This window comes from Ipomoea triloba, chromosome 15 (genome assembly GCF_003576645.1).
Source record: "Ipomoea triloba cultivar NCNSP0323 chromosome 15, ASM357664v1".
In the NCBI taxonomy this organism is placed as follows: Eukaryota; Viridiplantae; Streptophyta; class Magnoliopsida; order Solanales; family Convolvulaceae; genus Ipomoea; species Ipomoea triloba.
Window position 1 is genome coordinate 13360601 of NC_044930.1, and position 20534 is coordinate 13381134.

A 20534-nucleotide genomic window follows, 5' to 3' on the forward strand; every position below is an offset into this window, starting at 1 on the left:
GTGGGTGTTGTGTACCCCACGTGTGAATTAACGAGTGGGTGTTGTGTACCCCACGTGTGAATTAACGGTTGGGTTATGTGAGAGCTAACTATCGGGTGTCTTGAACAGTAGTGTGGGTGTTGTGTACCCCACGTGTGAATTAATGGCTGTGTTATGTGCCGAAGTTACCGACATAATGTGAAATTGTTTGTTGTTAGATTGCTTGCAGGTAGATTGCGATTGTTGGGTAATGTTTATCTTACTGTATTTATTATTGATGGTTGTTTCGAAAACCTTTGTTTACTTTCGAGTGACCATAGATCCCCTTACTTAGCCGTCGTGCTAACTACACTTCGTTGTGTCATTTATCAGATGCAATCTAGTATAGGTTCTTGCAGCCCTCCGGACTCAGATCCGTCTGAGTTCGACTTCCCTATATATGATTATGATGATTATGCACAGTACTTATTAGATGCAGTCTAGCGTGGGCCCCTGTGGCCGATGAGCTTTGAATAAGATGGGAGTCGAGGTTGAAGATTACTCTATCCTAGAATAGACACCCTGGAGGGATTATTTCCATATGTACATATCTGGATATTGATATGGTTATTTGAGGTTGTAAGTTTAGCCTTAGCGTTTAGGTATAGGAAAGATACCTAAGCGTGGCGGTAACACCCAGTTTTCTGCTGGTTAGACGCTTCCGCAATGTATTATATTTTAAGGATTTTGTAATAAATTCAAGATGTGAAAATTGGGGTGTTACAGCTTGGGTAATAGAGTCGCCTTGTGTTGATGACGATTTTATCCTTGCAAAATGCGAGTGGGAGAATGCGCGTGGAAATATCGAATTTGAAGGATTGCGTCTATTTCGTTGATTGTCTCTAATCCAATGGACACCATTTAGCCGCACGGCCGCATTGAAGCAAGACCTTTTATATATATATATATATATATATATATATATATATATATATAGTTTGTGGTGCATTTCTGAACACGTTGTGGTGCATTTCTGAACACGTTGTGGTATATTTATACGTATTTACTTGTGCATGACTGCACGGGAAGGCATATCCGCATCTGATCTAGTATATATATGTGAGTGTGTATACATACTCACATATAAATACTAGTAAGTAGATAATTGGATTAAGATACACAAATAATGTATTTTAATGATACTAATGAGGTCCAATACAAGGAATTTAGACACCCACGTGCTTAATTAATCTCATGCAGCCACTCTAACCTTAGCTAAGGTAGAAGCCTACAAGAAAACATTCATTAAATAATATTCAAACTCTCAAAGTGGTAATCATCATCTTCAACACAAAAATCAACTTCAAACGTTGACTGGCCTATTACTCTTCAAACTAATTGAAATACACGTACTTAACAATCTATACGGAGTATTAATTCTAATCCTACTATACAACAATATCTAAACTTATTCTTAACATTTGTAGGACAAGGAATTGAATATATATGTATCATGTATGTTAATCTCTCATCTCTCCCACTATATATACGCAAATGCATGGTACGGTACATATATGCATCAACCATAGCCCATAGGACACACATAATCCAAGTAATTATGAATCTTATTATGTACGCAAAAGTCTTGCTTTCATTGATGCAGTGTTTTCTATCGAGCATAGATGCAGCGTCCATCGTATTAGAGATTTCACACCAGCCAAACGAATTAGAGCATTCTCAATAGAGATTTTTAATGAATTTTTTTGATGGACCAGAGTGATATTGGCATAGAAGATAGAAGAGCGAAGAGAGATGAAATAGTTTTTGTAGGCTTGAGAAGAAGAAAGAGAGAAGGAAATGTTGCACACCAGGTGCGCCCAATAGGGCGTGTAAAACGTACTCTTATTTTTTATGTTTTTTTTTTCTCAATCCTTGTTGACCAAAAACTTAACAAAAAGTACTTCACTCTTGGGTTGCTCTTAGGTTTTATTTTTGTATGAAATAACACGTGTTTTCTTAGATATATTTATCAATATTTAAAATTAGTGAGAATGAACCACCTTAGACAAGTTGGTCAAATTCAACCTCCAGTCAAAACTATTTATTAGTTTTCTTGATTTGAGTTCTTCATGTGATCTATTTTATACTTTCTATTTACGGAGTATTAGTCTTCTTGATTTGAGTTCTTCATGTGATCCTGATAGGGATAAATCTCCCGATCTATGTATTCTACTCTCGTTCTACCGTGTTGACCGGTCTTTGCCACGTAACGGATCGTTACGGGCCAGTTCAAAGGGGCTAGAAGCCTTCTTTGGACGTGCTAGTAGCTCGGATAGACTGGGACGCCGATCAGCAGAGGTAAATCCACGCACGCTAGTGGCGCGACATTTGACCCCTGGGTAGAGGGTCGACCTACAGCCCAGTGCATGCTCGCCACGTGTTGGTCATGCCGTAGGCTCGCATTTGTCCCCTAGTCTTCTATAAATACCGCATTTAATGTGGCGAGAAAGACTTTTGGCTGTTTCTCCTATATAATAGTCAAAGAGACTGGGAACCTCTAACCCATTGTCACATTGATCGGACTCACTTAGGGTATTCCACATTGTACGTTGACCGGACTCACTTAGGGTATTCCACATTGTACCCGATCTAGTCATCAATAAAGGATATTTTATTTAGACCTTGTATTTTATCGTAATAGATCCAAAGAATTAATGTCTCCATTATCAAAGCTCGATTCTGTAACCACACATTTAGAATAGTATATCATAACCTAATATAATAATTGGCTCTTGGTCATATTTTACTTGTAAATAAAGACTCTATAAAAAATTAAATTATAAATAACTTCAGTTAAACCTGAAAGTTTGAGTAGTTCCTCAGTCAAACCTCTGATGCCCAAAAGTCTCAATCCCAAGACCCGGGCAACTACAGTGGGTGGGTTGCTGGGTAGGTGAGAAATGGCCTTTTTGTAATATCAAGCAAAGCCATGGGCCAAATTTGGAAAATAATTATGTGGTACATCATTCTCCCTCAACAACTCCCGCTCTCGATAACCGTTGGATCCACACCCAAAGAAACCAAACCAACGGTCAAAATTCGCCCAACTACACAACCCAACAACCCCTGACCAAAACTGGGCCCCACAACAACGACGTCACGGTTACGGATGAATATGAAGATTGAGGACCGTGGGCCTATAAATACGTGTCAAGTTAACGTTACAAACTTGCAGGCATTTGGCGAGAACCCAAACAGAGCCCCTTTCATCGCCATAAAACCTCTCTCCTCAGATCTCTCTCTCTCTCTCTCTCCTCTGTGTTAAGGTAATAATGCTTCAATGGCAGCTTTCTGCTACTCGCTATACTGTATCGTTAGTTCCTTGTGTTTTCTTTACGGTTTCAAACAGTTGCTGTTTTGACTTTTGAACTGAATTTAAGTTTTGTCTATGGTTCTGCTTCTGTTTTTAATGTTTAAACTCGAGATCATGTGTTTTATGCTAGAATTTCTGGCCAATTAGGGTTTGGTTTTGATGGTTGAAAACTTTAGGCGCCGGGGTGCTTGGTTTAATTTTAGTTGGAAATGTGTTTACTGGAGATTGGCATGATAAGTAGTTATGTGATTGGGAAATTTGATTGTATCTGGAGTGAATTTGAATCTGCAAACCCGAATTATATTGTTTTTGGATTTTTATTGAATGTTGGGGCAATTGATGAAATAGAAACATGCAATGTTTTGTTCAAGTTTGGAGTTTGGGGAGGGGGGGCGTCTCTATTCTAATTTTCCTGTATTTTTTAAAAACTTGGGATATGTATTTATAGCCCAGGGATTTTGAGTCAGGAAATATATCTGATGTCTTCTGCATAATGGTTTCAGTAGCCTGTTCTATATTAAAGTTTTGTTCTTGATGGTGGGTGTTTCTTTATTCTGTTTGGCAAGTTTCTTCCTCTCTCATGCAGAAGAATAAAGGAAAAATTCCAGTGTGTTTTATGTTCTTTTGTCAGTGGTGGGCCTACTGGATTCCTTATCCGGTTAAAGATGGAATTCTTCTATTATCCAGTCTGCTTTAATAAAATTCCTTGCTTATATGTGAAGGGAATGATCTTTTTTTGTTCCAAAAATGTCTGGTGAAGAATCTCATTTAGTAAGTAATATGCTCCTCATTTGCCCAGAAGAATATTTATATGACATGGAATACTTTACTTGTATTGGTGTATAAATAGAATTTAGTAGAGTTATACTTTAAATAAAGATTCTTACCTGCTTGTGCCATTTGTTCCAGACTAAGTTGTGTCCAAATTGTAAACCCATTCTTTAGACATTGTGTACTTATTGCAAAATTTTGTTTGTTTGCAGTTTGGGAGAATGGACACTTTCCTATTCACCTCTGAGTCTGTTAATGAGGGCCACCCGGACAAGCTGTGTGATCAGATATCGGATGCAGTTCTGGATGCCTGCCTCGAGCAGGACCCTGAGAGCAAGGTTGCCTGTGAGACTTGCACCAAGACGAACTTGGTGATGGTTTTCGGTGAGATCACAACTAAGGCCAAAGTAGACTACGAGAAGATTGTACGTGACACATGCCGCAAAATAGGATTTGTGTCTGATGATGTTGGTCTAGATGCGGACAACTGCAAGGTCCTTGTTTACATTGAGCAACAGAGCCCCGACATTGCCCAAGGTGTTCACGGTCATCTGACAAAGCGTCCTGAGGAGATTGGTGCTGGTGACCAGGGTCATATGTTTGGCTATGCCACAGACGAGACCCCTGAGTACATGCCTCTCAGCCACGTGCTTGCTACTAAACTCGGTGCCCGCCTCACCGAAGTGCGCAAGAACGGTACCTGCCCCTGGTTGAGGCCCGATGGCAAGACTCAAGTCACTGTTGAGTACTACAATGAGAATGGTGCTATGGTTCCAGTTAGGGTCCACACTGTTCTCATCTCCACTCAGCATGATGAGACCGTTACTAATGATGAGATTGCCCATGACCTGAAGGAGCACGTTATCAAGCCGGTCATCCCTGAGAAGTATCTTGACGAGAAGACCATTTTCCACCTCAACCCTTCTGGGCGTTTCGTGATTGGTGGACCACACGGGGATGCTGGTCTGACTGGTCGTAAGATCATCATTGACACCTATGGCGGTTGGGGTGCCCACGGTGGTGGTGCTTTCTCTGGAAAGGACCCAACCAAGGTCGACAGAAGTGGTGCGTATATTGTTAGACAGGCTGCCAAGAGCGTTGTGGCCAACGGGCTTGCTCGCAGATGCATAGTACAGGTCTCCTACGCCATTGGCGTTCCTGAGCCCTTGTCTGTGTTTGTTGACACATATGGCACGGGAAAGATCCCCGACAAGGAGATCTTGAAGATGGTGAAGGAGAACTTCGACTTTAGGCCAGGAATGATTGCCATTGACTTGGATTTGAAGCGAGGTGGCAACAGCAGGTTCTTGAAAACGGCAGCATATGGACACTTTGGACGCGATGATTCCGACTTCACATGGGAGGTTGTCAAGCCCCTCAAGTGGGAGAAGCCACAAAACTAAGCATCATCTGCAACTCCTCTCAATGCCTGCCTTTGAATGACCATTTTGAAGGGTTCCTTGCTTGTGTCTCAACTCTCAACTACAACTACATAAGTTTGTATTGGTTTTGCACTTTTTTTTGTTTTTTTCCTCTTTTTTGAAAAAACATCTTTCTGTGTTGGCTTTTCCTTGGCATTGCTTGGGATTTGTCATGGCAGGAAATGAATCCTATATGGAAGTATTGAGCAAAAGGATGATGAAAGGATAAGCTTGCATATATGCAAATATTATATAGATGTGTTAATGTGGTTGGCTTGCTGACAATCAAACTTTCATAATTGTTTCTACAGTACGTTTCTGTCCTCATTGCGTTAATGTGGTAGATTCCTAAAAGAGGAGGAAAATAAGAAAAATGTTCTTTTTATGTTGTTTGGTTGGATGGAAAATATTTCATTGGAAAATGAATTCCTTGCAAAGAGGTGGGATTTTGTTATCCACAAGACTTTGGGAAAAAAATAACATGCTTGGACTATTTTACCTTTATAAAAGTTTCTTAATTACATAGGCATCTATTTAAATAACATGCTTGGACTATTTTACCCTTATAAAAGTTTCTTAATTACATAGACATCTATTTATTCATTCATCTTTTTAGGTGCATATCAGTCTTTATATTCATAATTACTTACCATTCCAAATCCAACCAAACAATTATATTCCGAGTAATTTCTTTTCCACCAACTAAACAATATCTTTTCCACCAACTAAACAATAGTCCAACCAAACAATAGAATTCATATTCCCAGTAATTTTTTTTCCACCAACTAAACAATGTCTTTTCCACCAACTAAACAATGTAATCTATTTTCCTGACAAATTGTTTTCATAAAATTTGAATTACATTTCCTTCAAATATTTTTCAGCGAACCAAATGGGTTGCAATAGTTATACAACGGGCGCGAGGTCCACCTTACAACGTAGATTCATCACAATTTACATATGGAATATTCACAAATCAAATTGTGAATATTCAGTATGTAATTGTGAACATTTAATTGTAAAATTCAGTATTTTGTATATTTTGGACTCGGGTCCATGCATAGAATAATTTGCCTTTACATACCATCTATCTCACCTGAGACGTTGCATTTAATAATCCTTAGTCACTTTTTTTTTTAAAAACAAATCCTTAGTCACTTATTTGCAATCTCCTGGAAAGGGACCTTGATCATATAGTGCATCGGTGTCAATTCAAGTTAAAAGATTGATAATTAAATTATTGTATTCATTGTATAAATGAAAAGAAAAATGAAAAAAAAATATACACATATTGAAGTTAAAAAGTTACATTTTAAGAAATTCAGTCTACATTTCAAAATCGTAAACTAAATGTCAAAAATTAAAATCAACAGATACTCCATATTAAAGATAAAAGGTATATAAAAAAAAAAAACTCAAACCTTTATGTTGTCACAATATTCCAAACATTTGTGTTTTGTGATAATTATACACATTTATAGTATTTAATCATAAAAAAAATTTAATTCTCTTGATTTATATATTAATTGATGACTATAATAATTGAACATACATACATACATACATATATATATATATATAGGATCGCGTTCAGGTGCATGGCCGCCCAGGAGAGAACTGCGGACGAATCACAGCGCGCCACGTGTCCGGAATGTAGTTGCACATAACGTTATAACTAGGTGCACGTAATGTTATAACTAGGTGCACCCAGGTGCATAAATGTTAACAACGTAAATTACTTGCACTTGTAAGTGAAAATAGGTGCACACGTGCAAGTAAAATGTATTACAAGTGCAAGTAAATTGTACAATGAGCATCAATACTAAGTGCACATAATGTTATAACTAGGTGTACCTATTGCTATAACTAGGTGCACATAGGTTGCAACCAGGTGCATGAATGTTAACACAGTAAATTACTTGCACAAGTGCAAGTAAAATGTATTATAGATGCTTGTAAAATGTATTACAGGTGCAAGTGAATTGTACAGTGAGCATCAATACTAAGTGCACCTAATGTTGTAACTAGGTGCACCTAATGTTATAACTAGGTGCACCTAGGTTGCACCCAGGTGCATGAATATTAACAAGGTAAATTACTTGCATTTGTAAGTGAAAGTATTTGCGAAAATAGGTGCATGAATATTAATAAGGTAAATTACTTGCACTTGTAAGTAAAAATAGGTGCAAAAATAGGTGCACTTGTAAGTGAATCTAGGTGCACTTTTAAGTGAAACTAGGTGCACTTGTAAGTGAAACTAGGTGCACCAAAGTTCTAGTTATTTACGAAAATGCCACCGCGTCGTTTTTTTTAAATTGCATCTAATTCGTTGATTTGGACACGTGGACGGCTGTGGAGCGTTCTCATTTCTTACCTGGGCGAGAGTTCGCACGAGAGTGCAACCCTATATATATATATATATATATATATATATATATATAAAATTAGAGAAAATAGTCAAATATGTTACTAAACTTTATTCAAAAAGTCAATTACACCCTTAAACTTTCCAAAAGTTGCAATTAAATTCAAACATATTAATTTGGAGCATTGAAACTCAGAAACCAGTTCCGGCGAGCCTACGACCAAATTTCCAACGAAGAAACACCAGCAACTGTCAATTTTTGGCAACCAACTTGTCACTTTCTCTGGCGACCGGAGAAGGTAGACCAGTTGGTCACCACTGTTTTTTTATGGGAAATTTGGTCAAGGTTTCGCGGGAGTTGTCGTTAGAACCCTATGACCTGTAATTACAAGTCACCAACCGATTCTAGGCTTCAACCGATTGCATTCCCTTTATATTTTACTCCATCGCCTCCAATCTTGTGTATAACACCAACCTTCACCTACCTTGCCACAAGTGCTATAGGGCCAGCTCTAGCCCGACACGAGGAGTTCAGCGGGACCTCTGGCCGATAGCCTATCATGACCCACCTTAGTGGTTGATAAGCACCAAGAATAGTACATATTAAGGGTCTAAAGTAGGATAAAAGTATAAAGTTTTGCCACCCGTTTATAACAATCTCATGCATTTTAAGCTCGTCTGTGATCAAAATCTTCTAACATTAATTTTAGGAAAAGTTTTGAAGTATTTTTACAGATTGGAAAGGGATTTGAAGCCAAAACAGAGCAAAAGTCAAACGAAGTCGCGAAACAAGAACCTCCCACGCAGCCCAACACGCGTGTAGATGGGCGTGGAACATTTCCCGTAGCTGTTCACGCCCTCCACCACGCGTGGTGACGTGCGTGGCCTGGCCACGAGGGCCACTTCGGGAATTTTGGCTTTGGGTCACCTATTTAAACTCCTTTTTTCCAAAACCTAAAAAAGGAAGGGGGGGGGGGGCAGCCATAGAATAGTTTAGATCTAAAATTTCTTAGGGTTTTCTCCCCTCTTGGGAGAAAACTTTCTTTCTATTAGAGTATATCCAAGATCAAGATAGGAGGATTGAAGTTTCAAGAACAAGATGTAAATGAGCCATCCACCATGGATGGTACTCTTCTCTTCAATGTTTTGATTTAATACTTGTTTACTTTGAAACTTTCATTTCTTCTTCTTGTTTCTTTATTTAATGCTAGCTTAGAGTAGAAAGGGGATTGGTGGCCCCGAAACTAAACTATGTGGTTGATTTGATCTAACTTTGCTTGATATATGTGAGCTTTTTGATTGTGGGATGATAAGCTTGTGTGGTTGATGTTCTTTCTGCTTTGTGCCTAAGTGTGATCACATTAGGTAGCAAACCCAATGAAAGTGAGTGTGTGCGCGATAGCGGCCACTCACGAGTCCAACTCACCCACATCTCCGCCCTTAGTCCAAAAGAAAGAGGTCCGAGAGGAGTGGTAGACAAGGTATTCGATGAAATGTCCCAACCGAATGAGGATGTGGGAGTCCAAGTGTGACGCCGCTTGGTGAAGTGCCATGAACTCCCTAGTCAATTCCACGTCATTTGCTTACAAAACCTCTAGATAGTAGACCACATAGGCTAGTTACGAGTCCCAATCTCCACCTTTCCTTTTCCTTTTATACAATTATCTTAAACCTCCTAACCTTCTTATAAAATGTCCCCTAGCCTTAGCTATTCCCGTAACTCTTCCTTTTCAACCTCCTAAATGCTAACACATATTCGTTTCAATTTGTCATCCTTGAGAGACACGACACTCGGGAAGTCTTGACTCTTAGTTTTACCACTTCCATACCACTTATCCACCTCACCCTAGACATACATTCTCGTCAAACGGTTCTTGAATTGTGTTGACATTTTTGAAGTTAATTTTTTTAAGAGTTCTCGAATTGCTTTCTTTTTATTTATTCTATTTTCTTAATTTTGGTTATTGTAAAGTGAGCCTATTATTATTGAAAATCTTGTTACTCACTTGCAACTACTTTTAGTTGCAAAATATTTGTTGTTTTTTAAGCTTTGCACAGGAAATTTTCTTCATCAAATCAATTGAAGCTTAGAAAATGAGTGCTTACACATATTTCCATGGTTACCCATACCATGGAAGACCATATACAAGACATATTCCACCTCAAACTTATGAACAACACCCACAATACTATCCAAATCCTTATGTGCACCCACCACCACAATACACGTACCCACCTTACCCGAACACTTTCCCTTATCCTAACTACGAACCATATCCTTATGCTACCTCCTCTATGCTTAACTATGAAGGAATTGAGAAACCAACATACCAAAATGGAGAGGAATCCCTTAGTTCAATAGCGGAGAGTATTAACAACAGACTTATTCAAGTCATGAAGGAAATTGATCCCAATTGTGAACCCGCATTAAAGGCCACAATTCCTTCAACTGTTGAACCTCCATTTCATTATAACCCTCCATCAACCTGAGAGAAATAGGTATTCTCATTCTTATACAGATCCTAGATATTCACCTTCACCACAACAACATGATAGATATTTTCATGAAACACCACCTCTTGCTCAAAATTTCACCCAACCTATACCATCTTATGAGCACCTTCCTCCGGTCAATGACGAAATCCAAATCTTGAAGGATAAATTAGAAATGTTCATACAAATGGCCAGGGAGGATACTATCAACTTAAGAAATGAAATCAGAAGCGAAATGAAGAAGAATCTTGTCACTCTTCGTGAGGAAGGACTTCCACTAGATGAGATCGAGACTAAAATGCTATCGATGTCGGAAGAGTTCATGAAGAGAATGCTACCGCGGGCTAACAACCCATCCATAAATGACTCCTTGACAATGGAAACCGAACCGCGAAGTGATGACAAGATGGAAAGGACGATTAATGATGAAAAGGTGAGTGTAGAAGAATCCACAGAATTTGATGCCCCGGTACTCCAAGAGGTTTCGACTCTTGAGTTGAACGCACAACAATGGGGAGAGATTGAGAATGAAGACGAGGAACACATTGAAATTGTGTGGGAAGAAGAAAAACCCACCCAAGGTAAGACTTTCGTTCCAACTCTTATGGAAAATTCTTATGATGTTTGAGGATGACTCCTTTACGATTTATAATGATAAGTGTGATAGAGTTTCTTTTTGCTCATGGGAGTGTGATTCCTTGCAATTTTGTGATAATGATTTGGGGAGTGAAGATGATACCAAATCTTTTCATTCTTGTGAAAGTGAAGAGTATAATGATCCTACATGGGAGGATGAGGAACTAATAGGGATCATAGAAGAAAAGAAGGAACAAGGAGAAAGAATTTTCATCATTGACAATCCAAAAGAACAGGAGTGGGGAGAGAACACTTTAAATGTGATAGACGGTGGAGAGAGTGTCCATTGGGAGAGCTTTAAGGACAAATTTTTAGGGGATGGAACATGTGATAAGAAGGGAGAAGAGGGGCACACTATCCTTCAACACCTTAGGATGGTACCATGTGTTTATTCATTGACATATTATGTTTTCCCCTTCTTCGCTTTCGAATTCAAGGATATTCCCCACCTCCGGGCATACCTTGAAGCTAGAGTTCATGGGACGCTTGGTCGGGTCCCTAAATCGGTGTGTCTCGAAGGATAGGGCACACCACGTCTAGCCGAAGACGTTAAACCATGGCGCACTTGGGAGGCAGTCCCAATGTTATCTTATATTTCATTAAGCCTTTTACTTGTAGTTGATAATATATTCTTCTTTTTCGTTAATTTAATAATGTTTATATAACCTCGGTTGAGCTAACAAGTACATATCATTCATCCGAGAGTCACAAATTGCCCACAATTGATCAACAAGCATCATCATTAACAAAAGAAGGGAAAAGAATCAAGGTAGAAATTTGCACATCACGCCTCCCACGCCTGTCACCACGCGTGTGAGCAGGCATGGAACAAATCCAATAGCCTCCCACGCCTGTCACCACGCGTGTGAACAGGCGTGGAACCAAACCAGTACACGACCACGCACGCCACCACGCGTGTGAGAATGTGTGGACATGCACCAGGTACTTCGCGAAAATTTCGCGCGAAGTGGTTTAAAACCCTCTCCCACCTTATTTTCTTCACATCCACGAGCTTCAACCACCCTCAAGGTTAAAACACACAACTCCAAAGCATTTCCTTTCAAGTTTTTCAACCTCTTTTGATCTTCCAAAGCCATTTTCAAGGTAAGAACAAATCTTCTCTTGTGATTACTTGCTTGAATGAAGAGCTTATTCTCCATAAAACATATCTCTATGGGTTTTTTTCTTGTTTGAAGTTTTCTTGAGATATATTGCTATGAAATGACTTATTAGACTTGTAATAGGCCTACATTGCTCTTATATGATGGAAATTCCATGTTTTGCAACATCTTTGTGGCTAGATCTTAATTCTTTTATGATTTGGGCATTTTCTTGTCATGTTGAGATCCATGATGAAATAGTGAGCATGCTTAGTAAAGATTGTAACTTTCTTGCTCCTTAGGTGCTACATTGCTATGCCCAACATTTTATTTGGTATAATTTGAGCTTTCATGCTTACTCCATTTTTTACCTCAAACTAGTCTTAAGGAAGAAGATGAAGTTGACTATCCTGTTGACTTTTTGAGTAGGAATTGCCTCTAGACTATGAAAAGTTGTTATATGAGCATTGTTTTGAGGAAATAGAATTGTTGGGAAATTGTTGATATGATTGCACATACAATGTTGAAATTTATCTTGATAATATGTGCCATACTTTTGAAATTTGTATTGAGATTGGGAAATGTTTTCCTCTTGTGCTACTTTGTTGCTTATCTTATAAGAAAATGTCGTCTCAACTCTCCTTTGCACAACAAGTAGCCCAACGAATTCAAAGAGGCAAGGCTCCAATGGGTGAAAGTAGCAAAGATCACGAAGAGACGAGCTATGTAGAAGTGCCAACCGGGACACAAATACTCTTGATGACACCTTCCATGCTGAACCGGTACAGGCAACTCCTTCAACTTCCTATAGTACAACGAAAGTACGTGGATCTGACTGTTCTTGAGTCATACGAGTGCAAATACGGGCTTGAAAGGCTCATTCATGAACCTTATTGGAACTGAAATAACTTCGTGGATCTTGAATGCAATACTTTAGGGATTATTTAACGTTTTTATAGATTTTAGTCCAGATTAGATAAACTAAAAGCCAAACGAGAAATAAAAACGCTAGTAAAGAAAGAGAACCCGGACACAAGAATTGATCACGCAGTTCGGAGCTATCACTCCTACATCTGCGGGGCTACTCAGCTTTTGCCCGATCCACTAGATGCACCAAGGTTTACACAAGTTGGAATACAACCCAAACGTACAAAGGTTCACTACCAACACACAACCTTCAACATCTACTTTTGAATTGACAAAACTGCAAGCCAAGAATTCTTCAATTCTTCATCTCAGCTCAGCATCAACGACAGCATCAAAGACAGTGGTAAAACTTCATTAAATCTTCAAATGATCTTCTTAATATTCACGTGTGAGAGCTCTCAACTTGTATTGTGTGAAAAGGGTTCCCCCTTAGAGCTTCAAGTCCCTTCCTTTATATAGTGTAACATCCTTTAACAACCTTCACAATTTTAGATCTGAAAATCTCCTTGAATAAAAGAGAGCCACAATCCTTAAAATTCTGTTAGCCACACAATTTGAATTGGTGGACTAATTCCTTGCAGTCTGAGACAGCATCCGCTGGCACAGCTTCACTTTCAGCACTGGTGGACACACTGACTTACGGTCCAAAAAGCTAATAAAACCTAGATATAGGCTAAGTGTATTTTTGACAAATAATGTATCCAATAACATAAGGACCGTGTATCATTTGTACACTTACAATCTCCCCCTTTGGCAATTATTTGACAAAAATCACCTTCAAACACACTTAGGCATTTTTAAGAAAGATAAGCATAAAACATTTTATTTAGCATGCCATAAGTTAGTTTGGTAACAAGTAAGACCAAGAGGATAACTACAAAGAAATATTAGAGAAAATACCCACGCACGATAGATCACGAGACGAACCAAGACACTCCACGCAAACAACGTTCTTAACCAACCATCAAAGAGAGATAAAACTCATTCATCATCATTCATTCATCACCATAAAATGCCATTTTTCAACCATTCAACCATTTCAACAAAAGCACATAAAAAAATCATTATCCATAGACCCGTAGCAAAAAGTGTGATTGGCATGCATCAAAAATAGTGGATTATTTTCTCCCCCTCAACTTATTACTCCCCCTTTTTGTCAAAGAATTGACAAAGGGTGACCACCTAGGCAGAATCAAACTCATCTTCATCATCACCCGAGCCCGACACTTCTTGAGCAGGACCTTGGTCTTGAGCAGCTTGATGTGAGGCCTGAAGTAGCTCCAACCGGGTGAGTTCACGCATGTCAGCAAGATGAGACTTCTCAAGATCAGCAGCAGCAGTTTGGAGAGAGACAATAGCATTCTTAATGTACATAAGCGTGGATTGGGAAGCCTGAACACGAGCTTGAAGCATAGGTATAGCAGCTGTGTCAAGCGCTGAAGTAGCCCGAGATAGAGGCACAGAGGATGAGCCAGAATGTGCAGCAGCACGGACTGGACTGAGTACTGGAACAAGAACTGTGCCAAGCTGTGGACGATCATCATGATGATTTTTCAAGCAAAGCCGTGAATCAACAGTGTACTGACTTGGAATTGCCAACAATGGCTCATTCTTGTACGGAGTAAACCCTTGAGCCTTGAGTATCCCAAAAATCAAATTCGGAAAGGGAAGATGAATTTTGGACTCCTTCTTCTTAAGAACAAACTCCATGATGTGGCCGTAGATAATTTCACCAAGATCAAACTTGACCATGTGACGAACTTTGTAGAGCAAGAGAGCCATCTTTGTCGAAACTGAACTCTTGGACATCGTAGGCAGCCAATTGCTCATGGCTAGACGAAACAGAACAGAGTATACGGCAGTCAGCTGTTGAGAAGACAAATGCCCTTTAGGCCAGGTAGTGAGCTTGTTGTGTGTCAAGGCAGCAGCTAGAGTGTCTAAGCCTGGATTACACCTGTCAGATAGAGCAGCAGCTAGAGTGTCTAAGCCCTTTAGGCAAGGTAGAACTTGTTGATGATTTCTGGACTGAAATCATACCATTTGCCACGAACATATGCCTTGTGAAATAAAGTAGACTCTGGAGATGTGGAATCAGCAGACAGATTGGAGTAGAACTCAGCAGTTAACCACTCAGAACAAGGACCCACATTCTGAACCGTTTGAAGCAAATCTTGATCTTTCAACAACGGAATGATATTGCAGTGGCGCATAAGATCATCGACATCAATCTCCTTCTGAAGCAACACACCACGAGAGCTATGAGTAGTCCACTCTCTAATCAAGGATGAATCACGCAAGATTGGCTTGAACTTCTCAATCTTGATGCTTGCGAGTGGTGAGGCAGGGTCGATAATAGGGCTAACAGAGGCAGCAGCATCAGCAGATCCAAAGGCAGATTTAGACCGAGTCATTCTTGAAGTAGGAGTGGTCATAGGCTTTTTCCCTTTGCGCTTTTCTCCAACAATGATCACATCACTTGTATCATCTAGTTTCCTTTTCCCAGATACTTTCTTTTTGGCTTTTTGAGTGGATTTTTCAATAGGAACCTGTATAAGAGGCATAGACACAGGCAAAGCAGAGCAAGGTACAGGCAATTTTGATATTAAATCAGATAATAATTCAGTAGTGCTGGCAGACAACGGAACTAAACCAGATGAAGCTGGAACAGTGACTGACTCAGACACAGCCAAAGGACATGTAGCAACAGTGACCGGAACATCATCAGATTTTGAGACAGGAAATGCAGCAGGCAAGTCAACATATAATGCAATATCACGTATATTAAACGTAGAAGCATCAGGAATTGTGACTTGCTCGGGCCTAGACCTTCCTAAAACAGAGTCAGAAGCAGAGCCAGAAACAGAGCATGCTGGAACAGAGACAGAAACAGAGCCAGTAGCCACTACCGAATCAGCAGATAGCACAAAAACAGGTAAAGCAGAAGGTAAAGCAGCAGGTAGATGTACTATATCAGAGTTAACCACAGAAGGCACATTTAAAGGACATATAGAAGCAGCCACAGATGTAACACACGAAGAGCTAGGCATATCAAAACAACCTATAGCACTAGGTAAAGCAGAAACTAAAGAGGGCGAAACTAAAGCAGGCAACGAGACAGTGCCAGAACTAGAGGAAATAGAGAAAGATACCACATTATCCATCTTTTTCGAAGCCTCCAACGCTGCCTGAAGCTCTGCCTCATCAACATCATCATCACTTTCTTCAAGCGGCCATGGCGTAGCACCGATTCCCTGAGCCAATGTGAGGAGATTCCGGGACTCCTTCGTAGATAGCTCATCCAAAAGCTCTTGATTTTGTAGAAGAGTTGCCAAGACCCGTTCTTTGCAAGAGGGTGAGAGATTTGAGGAATTTGTGAGGATAGATCGAAAGAGATTGTTCCTTTCATCCGTAGCTTTGAAGATTAGGAACGGGTTGGTGTCAATTTGAGGATTTGAGCTTGAAGCCATGGGAGAAGGGCTTTGAATTTTCGGCTTTGGGCTATGGGGGAATCCGATCGGGTATGTTTTCGAAGAAGAAAGGGGAAAAGTGAGGCTTTGAGTAAAAGATGGACTTTTAATATGTATTGGGAAGCGTGAGAGTAGATGAGATTTTAATCCAACAAGATTTTGAGATCTTTTAGGATAAGTAGGTAGAGGATTTTGGATAAACAAAGGAAAATTTCAAAGATTAGGATTTTTAGTTGTTTTCGGCCAAGGGAAAAAAATTATATCAACCATTATATAACCCTGTTATATATCGATCACCCAAGCTTTAATTCGAAAAATTGCAGATTCCCAGGGCTGATTGTAACATTTCAAAACGAGATTTGTCCAAAGGTTTAGTGAAAAGATCCGCCAAATTTTTCTCCGTTGTAACATAATCCAATTCAATTTCCTTGTCTTCCACCAGTTCACGAATGAAGTGATGCCTTATATCGATGTGTTTCGTTCTTGAGTGCTACACCGGGTTTTTTGATATGTTGATGGCGCTGGTGTTGTCACAGTACAAGATCATAAGATTCTGATTTAGCCCGTAGTCAGATAACTTTGTCGCATCCAAAGTAACTGTGTACAAGCACTCCCTGCAGCTATATACTCTGCTTCAGCGGTACTAAGAGAGATCGAATTTTGCTTTTTACTTAGCCAGGAGACCAAGTTTTTGCCGATAAAGAAACAACCACCTGATGTGCTTTTTCTATCGTCCGCATTTCCAGCCCAGTCGGCATCGCTAAAACCTACCAAACTCAGATTAGTGTCATTTGAAAACCATATACCGTAGTTTAGCGTACCTTTCACGTATTTTAAAATACGTTTTACTGCTTTAACATGAGATTCTTTCGGATCAGCTTGATATCGCGCACATGCTCCTACACTGAACATAATATCTGGCCTGCTGGCTGTCAGATATAGCAGACTTCCTATCATACTCCGATAGAGAGTAGAGTCAACTGAAACACCATCTTCATCTTTGAAAAGTTTCGTTGATGTAGATATTGGGGTTCTAGCGTCTTTTGCAGATTCAAGTCCAAACTTTGTCAGAATGTTCTTGGCATATTTCTCTTGAGAAATAAATATGCCTTCATCAGTTTGCTTTATCTGAAGTCCTAAAAAGTAGGTCAGCTCCCCAATCATACTCATTTCAAACTCATGTTGCATGACTTTCACGAGCTCATCAGTTGCACCTGCTTCAGTAGATCCAAAGACAATATCGTCAACATATACTTGTGCAATAGTGAGATGTTTACATGACTTTTGGATAAAGAGGGTTTTGTCTACTCCCCCTCGGTTGAAGCCGTGCTGAATCAGGTACTGCGTCAGCCTCTCATACCAGGCTCTCGGGGCCTGTTTGAGTCCGTACAACGCCTTTTGTAGCTTGTAGACATAATCCGGATGATGAGGATCTACAAATCCCTTTGGTTGAGCAACGTATATGTCTTCATTCAGATAGCCATTTAGAAAAGCTGTCTTAACGTCCATCTGATATAGTTTGATCTTTAAAGCACATGCAATAGACAGGAGAAGACGTATTGACTCTAGTCGAGCGACAGGGGCAAAAGTCTCATCGTAGTCAATCCCCTCGATTTGTGAATAGCCTTGAGCTACCAATCTCGCTTTGTTGCGTGCAATGTTGCCATCTGAGTCGGTTTTGTTCCGAAAGATCCACTTTGTACCTACAACATTCACATTATTAGGTTTAGGGACAAGTGACCATACCTTGTTTCTCTCGAATTGCGCTAGTTCTTCTTGCATTGCCTTGATCCAATGCTCATCAGTGAGAGCTTCTTTTACTGTCTTAGACTCAATTTTCTCATCAGTGAGAGCTTCTTTTACTGTCTTAGACTCAATTTTCGATGTGTAACATGCATATTTTACTGTCTTAGACTCAATTTTCGATGTGTAACATGCATAGCCAGCGAGTTGAGAGTAATCCTTCCTAGGTGTTCTCCTGGTACGAATTCCAGCATTTGGATCTCCAATGACATTCTGAATAGGATGATTCTTTTGTGTACGAGTAGGTATGTCAACCTCATATTGATCAGTTTCAGGTTCATCTTCAGGCGTGTTTAAAGTTGATGGTTCTTGACTCGTACTAGGAGATTCTGAATTATGTGCTGTAGAAGAGTCTGAACTATTTGGTTCATCTTCCGGTGAAAATCCAGATGACTGAATTTCAACAACATCTTCGGGTTGATCATCTACCACCACATTTGTTGACTCCATTATGGTTTTTGTAACTTTGTTGTAGACCCGGTATGCTCGACTATTTGAGGAATATCCGAGAAATATTCCTTCGTCGCTTTTGGGTTCAAACTTCGCAGTTGGAGTTCTATCCTTCAAAATAAAGCACCGTGAGCCAAAAATGTGAAAATACTTTAGGTTTGGTTTCTTACCTTTCCATATCTCATATGGAGTTTGATTTGTGCCTGGTCTAAGATAAACTCTGTTGATGATATGACAGGCCGTGTTAACTGCTTCAGCCCAGAACTTTTGAGGTAACGCCTTTGCGTTTAGAAGCACTCTAGCCATTTCTTGAATGGTACGATTCTTCCTTTCTACGACTCCATTTTGTTGAGGCGTCTTAGGGGCTGAGTATTCATGCGTGATACCGGAATTGTTGCAAAACTCGTCGAACAGATTATTGTCAAACTCACGTCCATGATCGCTTCGTATCCGGATGATTGGCTCTTTTTTCATCTTCTGAAGCTTCAGACTTAAGGCTTTGAATGCTTCGAGAGTTTCAGACTTTTCCCTGAGAAATTTCACCCAAGAAAAACGCGAATAATCGTCAACACAAACTAAAATATACTTTTTACCTCCGATGCTTTCGGTTTGTGTCGGTCCGATGAGATCCATATGTATCAGTTCCAAGCAATGCTTTGTGTTGATTACTTTTTGAGGAGAGTGAGACGATCTGGTTTGCTTTCCGGCTTGACATGCACCGCACACCCCTGCTGAATCAAACTTTACCTTGGGTAGACCGAGAACACCTTGAGTCTTTACGAGATGATCCAAAGACCTATAGTTTAGATGACCCAACTTTTGATGCCACAATTCTGATTCATTTATACTTGTCCTGCAACAAAGAGTATCGTTAGTTAGTATATAGCAGTTGTCTGAAGAACGCTTACCTTCCATAACACATTGTTGTTGATCGTTTAAGACACTGCATAGATCTTTCGTGAAGGACACATTCCAGTTTTGATCACAAAGTTGGCTGATACTTATGAGATTTGCGTGCAACCCATTAACCAGAAGCACACGTTTCAGTTTTGGTAAACCAGCTACATTTAGCGTGCCAACTCCTTTGATTTTACCCTTTACTCCATCGCCAAAGGTAACTTCTCCTTGACTTTCCTTAACATCTGTCAAGTAGTTTGAGTTTCTTGTCATATGACGAGAACAGCCGCTGTCGAAGTACCATATTCCTTCTCGTCCTGAACTTTTAGTGTGAAACGAAACGTGACAAACAAAGTCAGCTTTCTTGACCCAGATTTGTTTGGTAAAGGGAGCAATAAACTTGTTGGAGTATTTTGTAGCCCTTTGATCCTTGTAGAAATAGTAACATTCTGGTCTGGTGTGCCCGCGCATCCTGCAATAATGACAAACCGGATTATATCTCATGCGATGACAATTTGGATACCATACATTACCATAGCCTCGTCTAGATGTATTGGGTTTGGGAAAGACACGATATGATCCAGATTCTGTCACACGGCGTTGTGAAGCTGAGCTTGATTCAGACGTGTCATACACTGGTTTAGACGCTGTCATATTGCCTTGTTGAGCTGGGTTTGATTTTGTCGTGTTATGAACTGGTTCAGAACTTCTCACAAACACAGTATCTTTGTTCTTCCCACTGGAGAAACCAAGCCCAAATTTTGTAGACGTTTGTCTTCCTGAATCAAGTATTTCATCAAGGGTAGATGTGGTGTCCATCATCTTGATACGTCGTTTGAGCGTGTCCAGCTCCTGTTGTAGCTTTTCCTCACG

The 20534-nt window shown here is 39.8% G+C and overlaps 1 protein-coding gene across 1 annotated transcript; it reads left to right on the top strand.

The window, feature by feature from the left end:
• Positions 1-3171: 3171 nt before the first annotated feature.
• LOC116006383 (S-adenosylmethionine synthase 3) lies at positions 3172-5846 on the top strand. The gene is made up of 2 exons (XM_031246735.1): positions 3172-3284; positions 4315-5846. The coding sequence occupies exon 2, from the start codon at positions 4324-4326 to the stop codon at positions 5503-5505; it is 1182 nt and encodes a 393-aa protein (XP_031102595.1). The 5' UTR covers positions 3172-3284; positions 4315-4323; the 3' UTR covers positions 5506-5846.
• The last annotated feature ends 14688 nt before the right edge of the window (positions 5847-20534 follow it).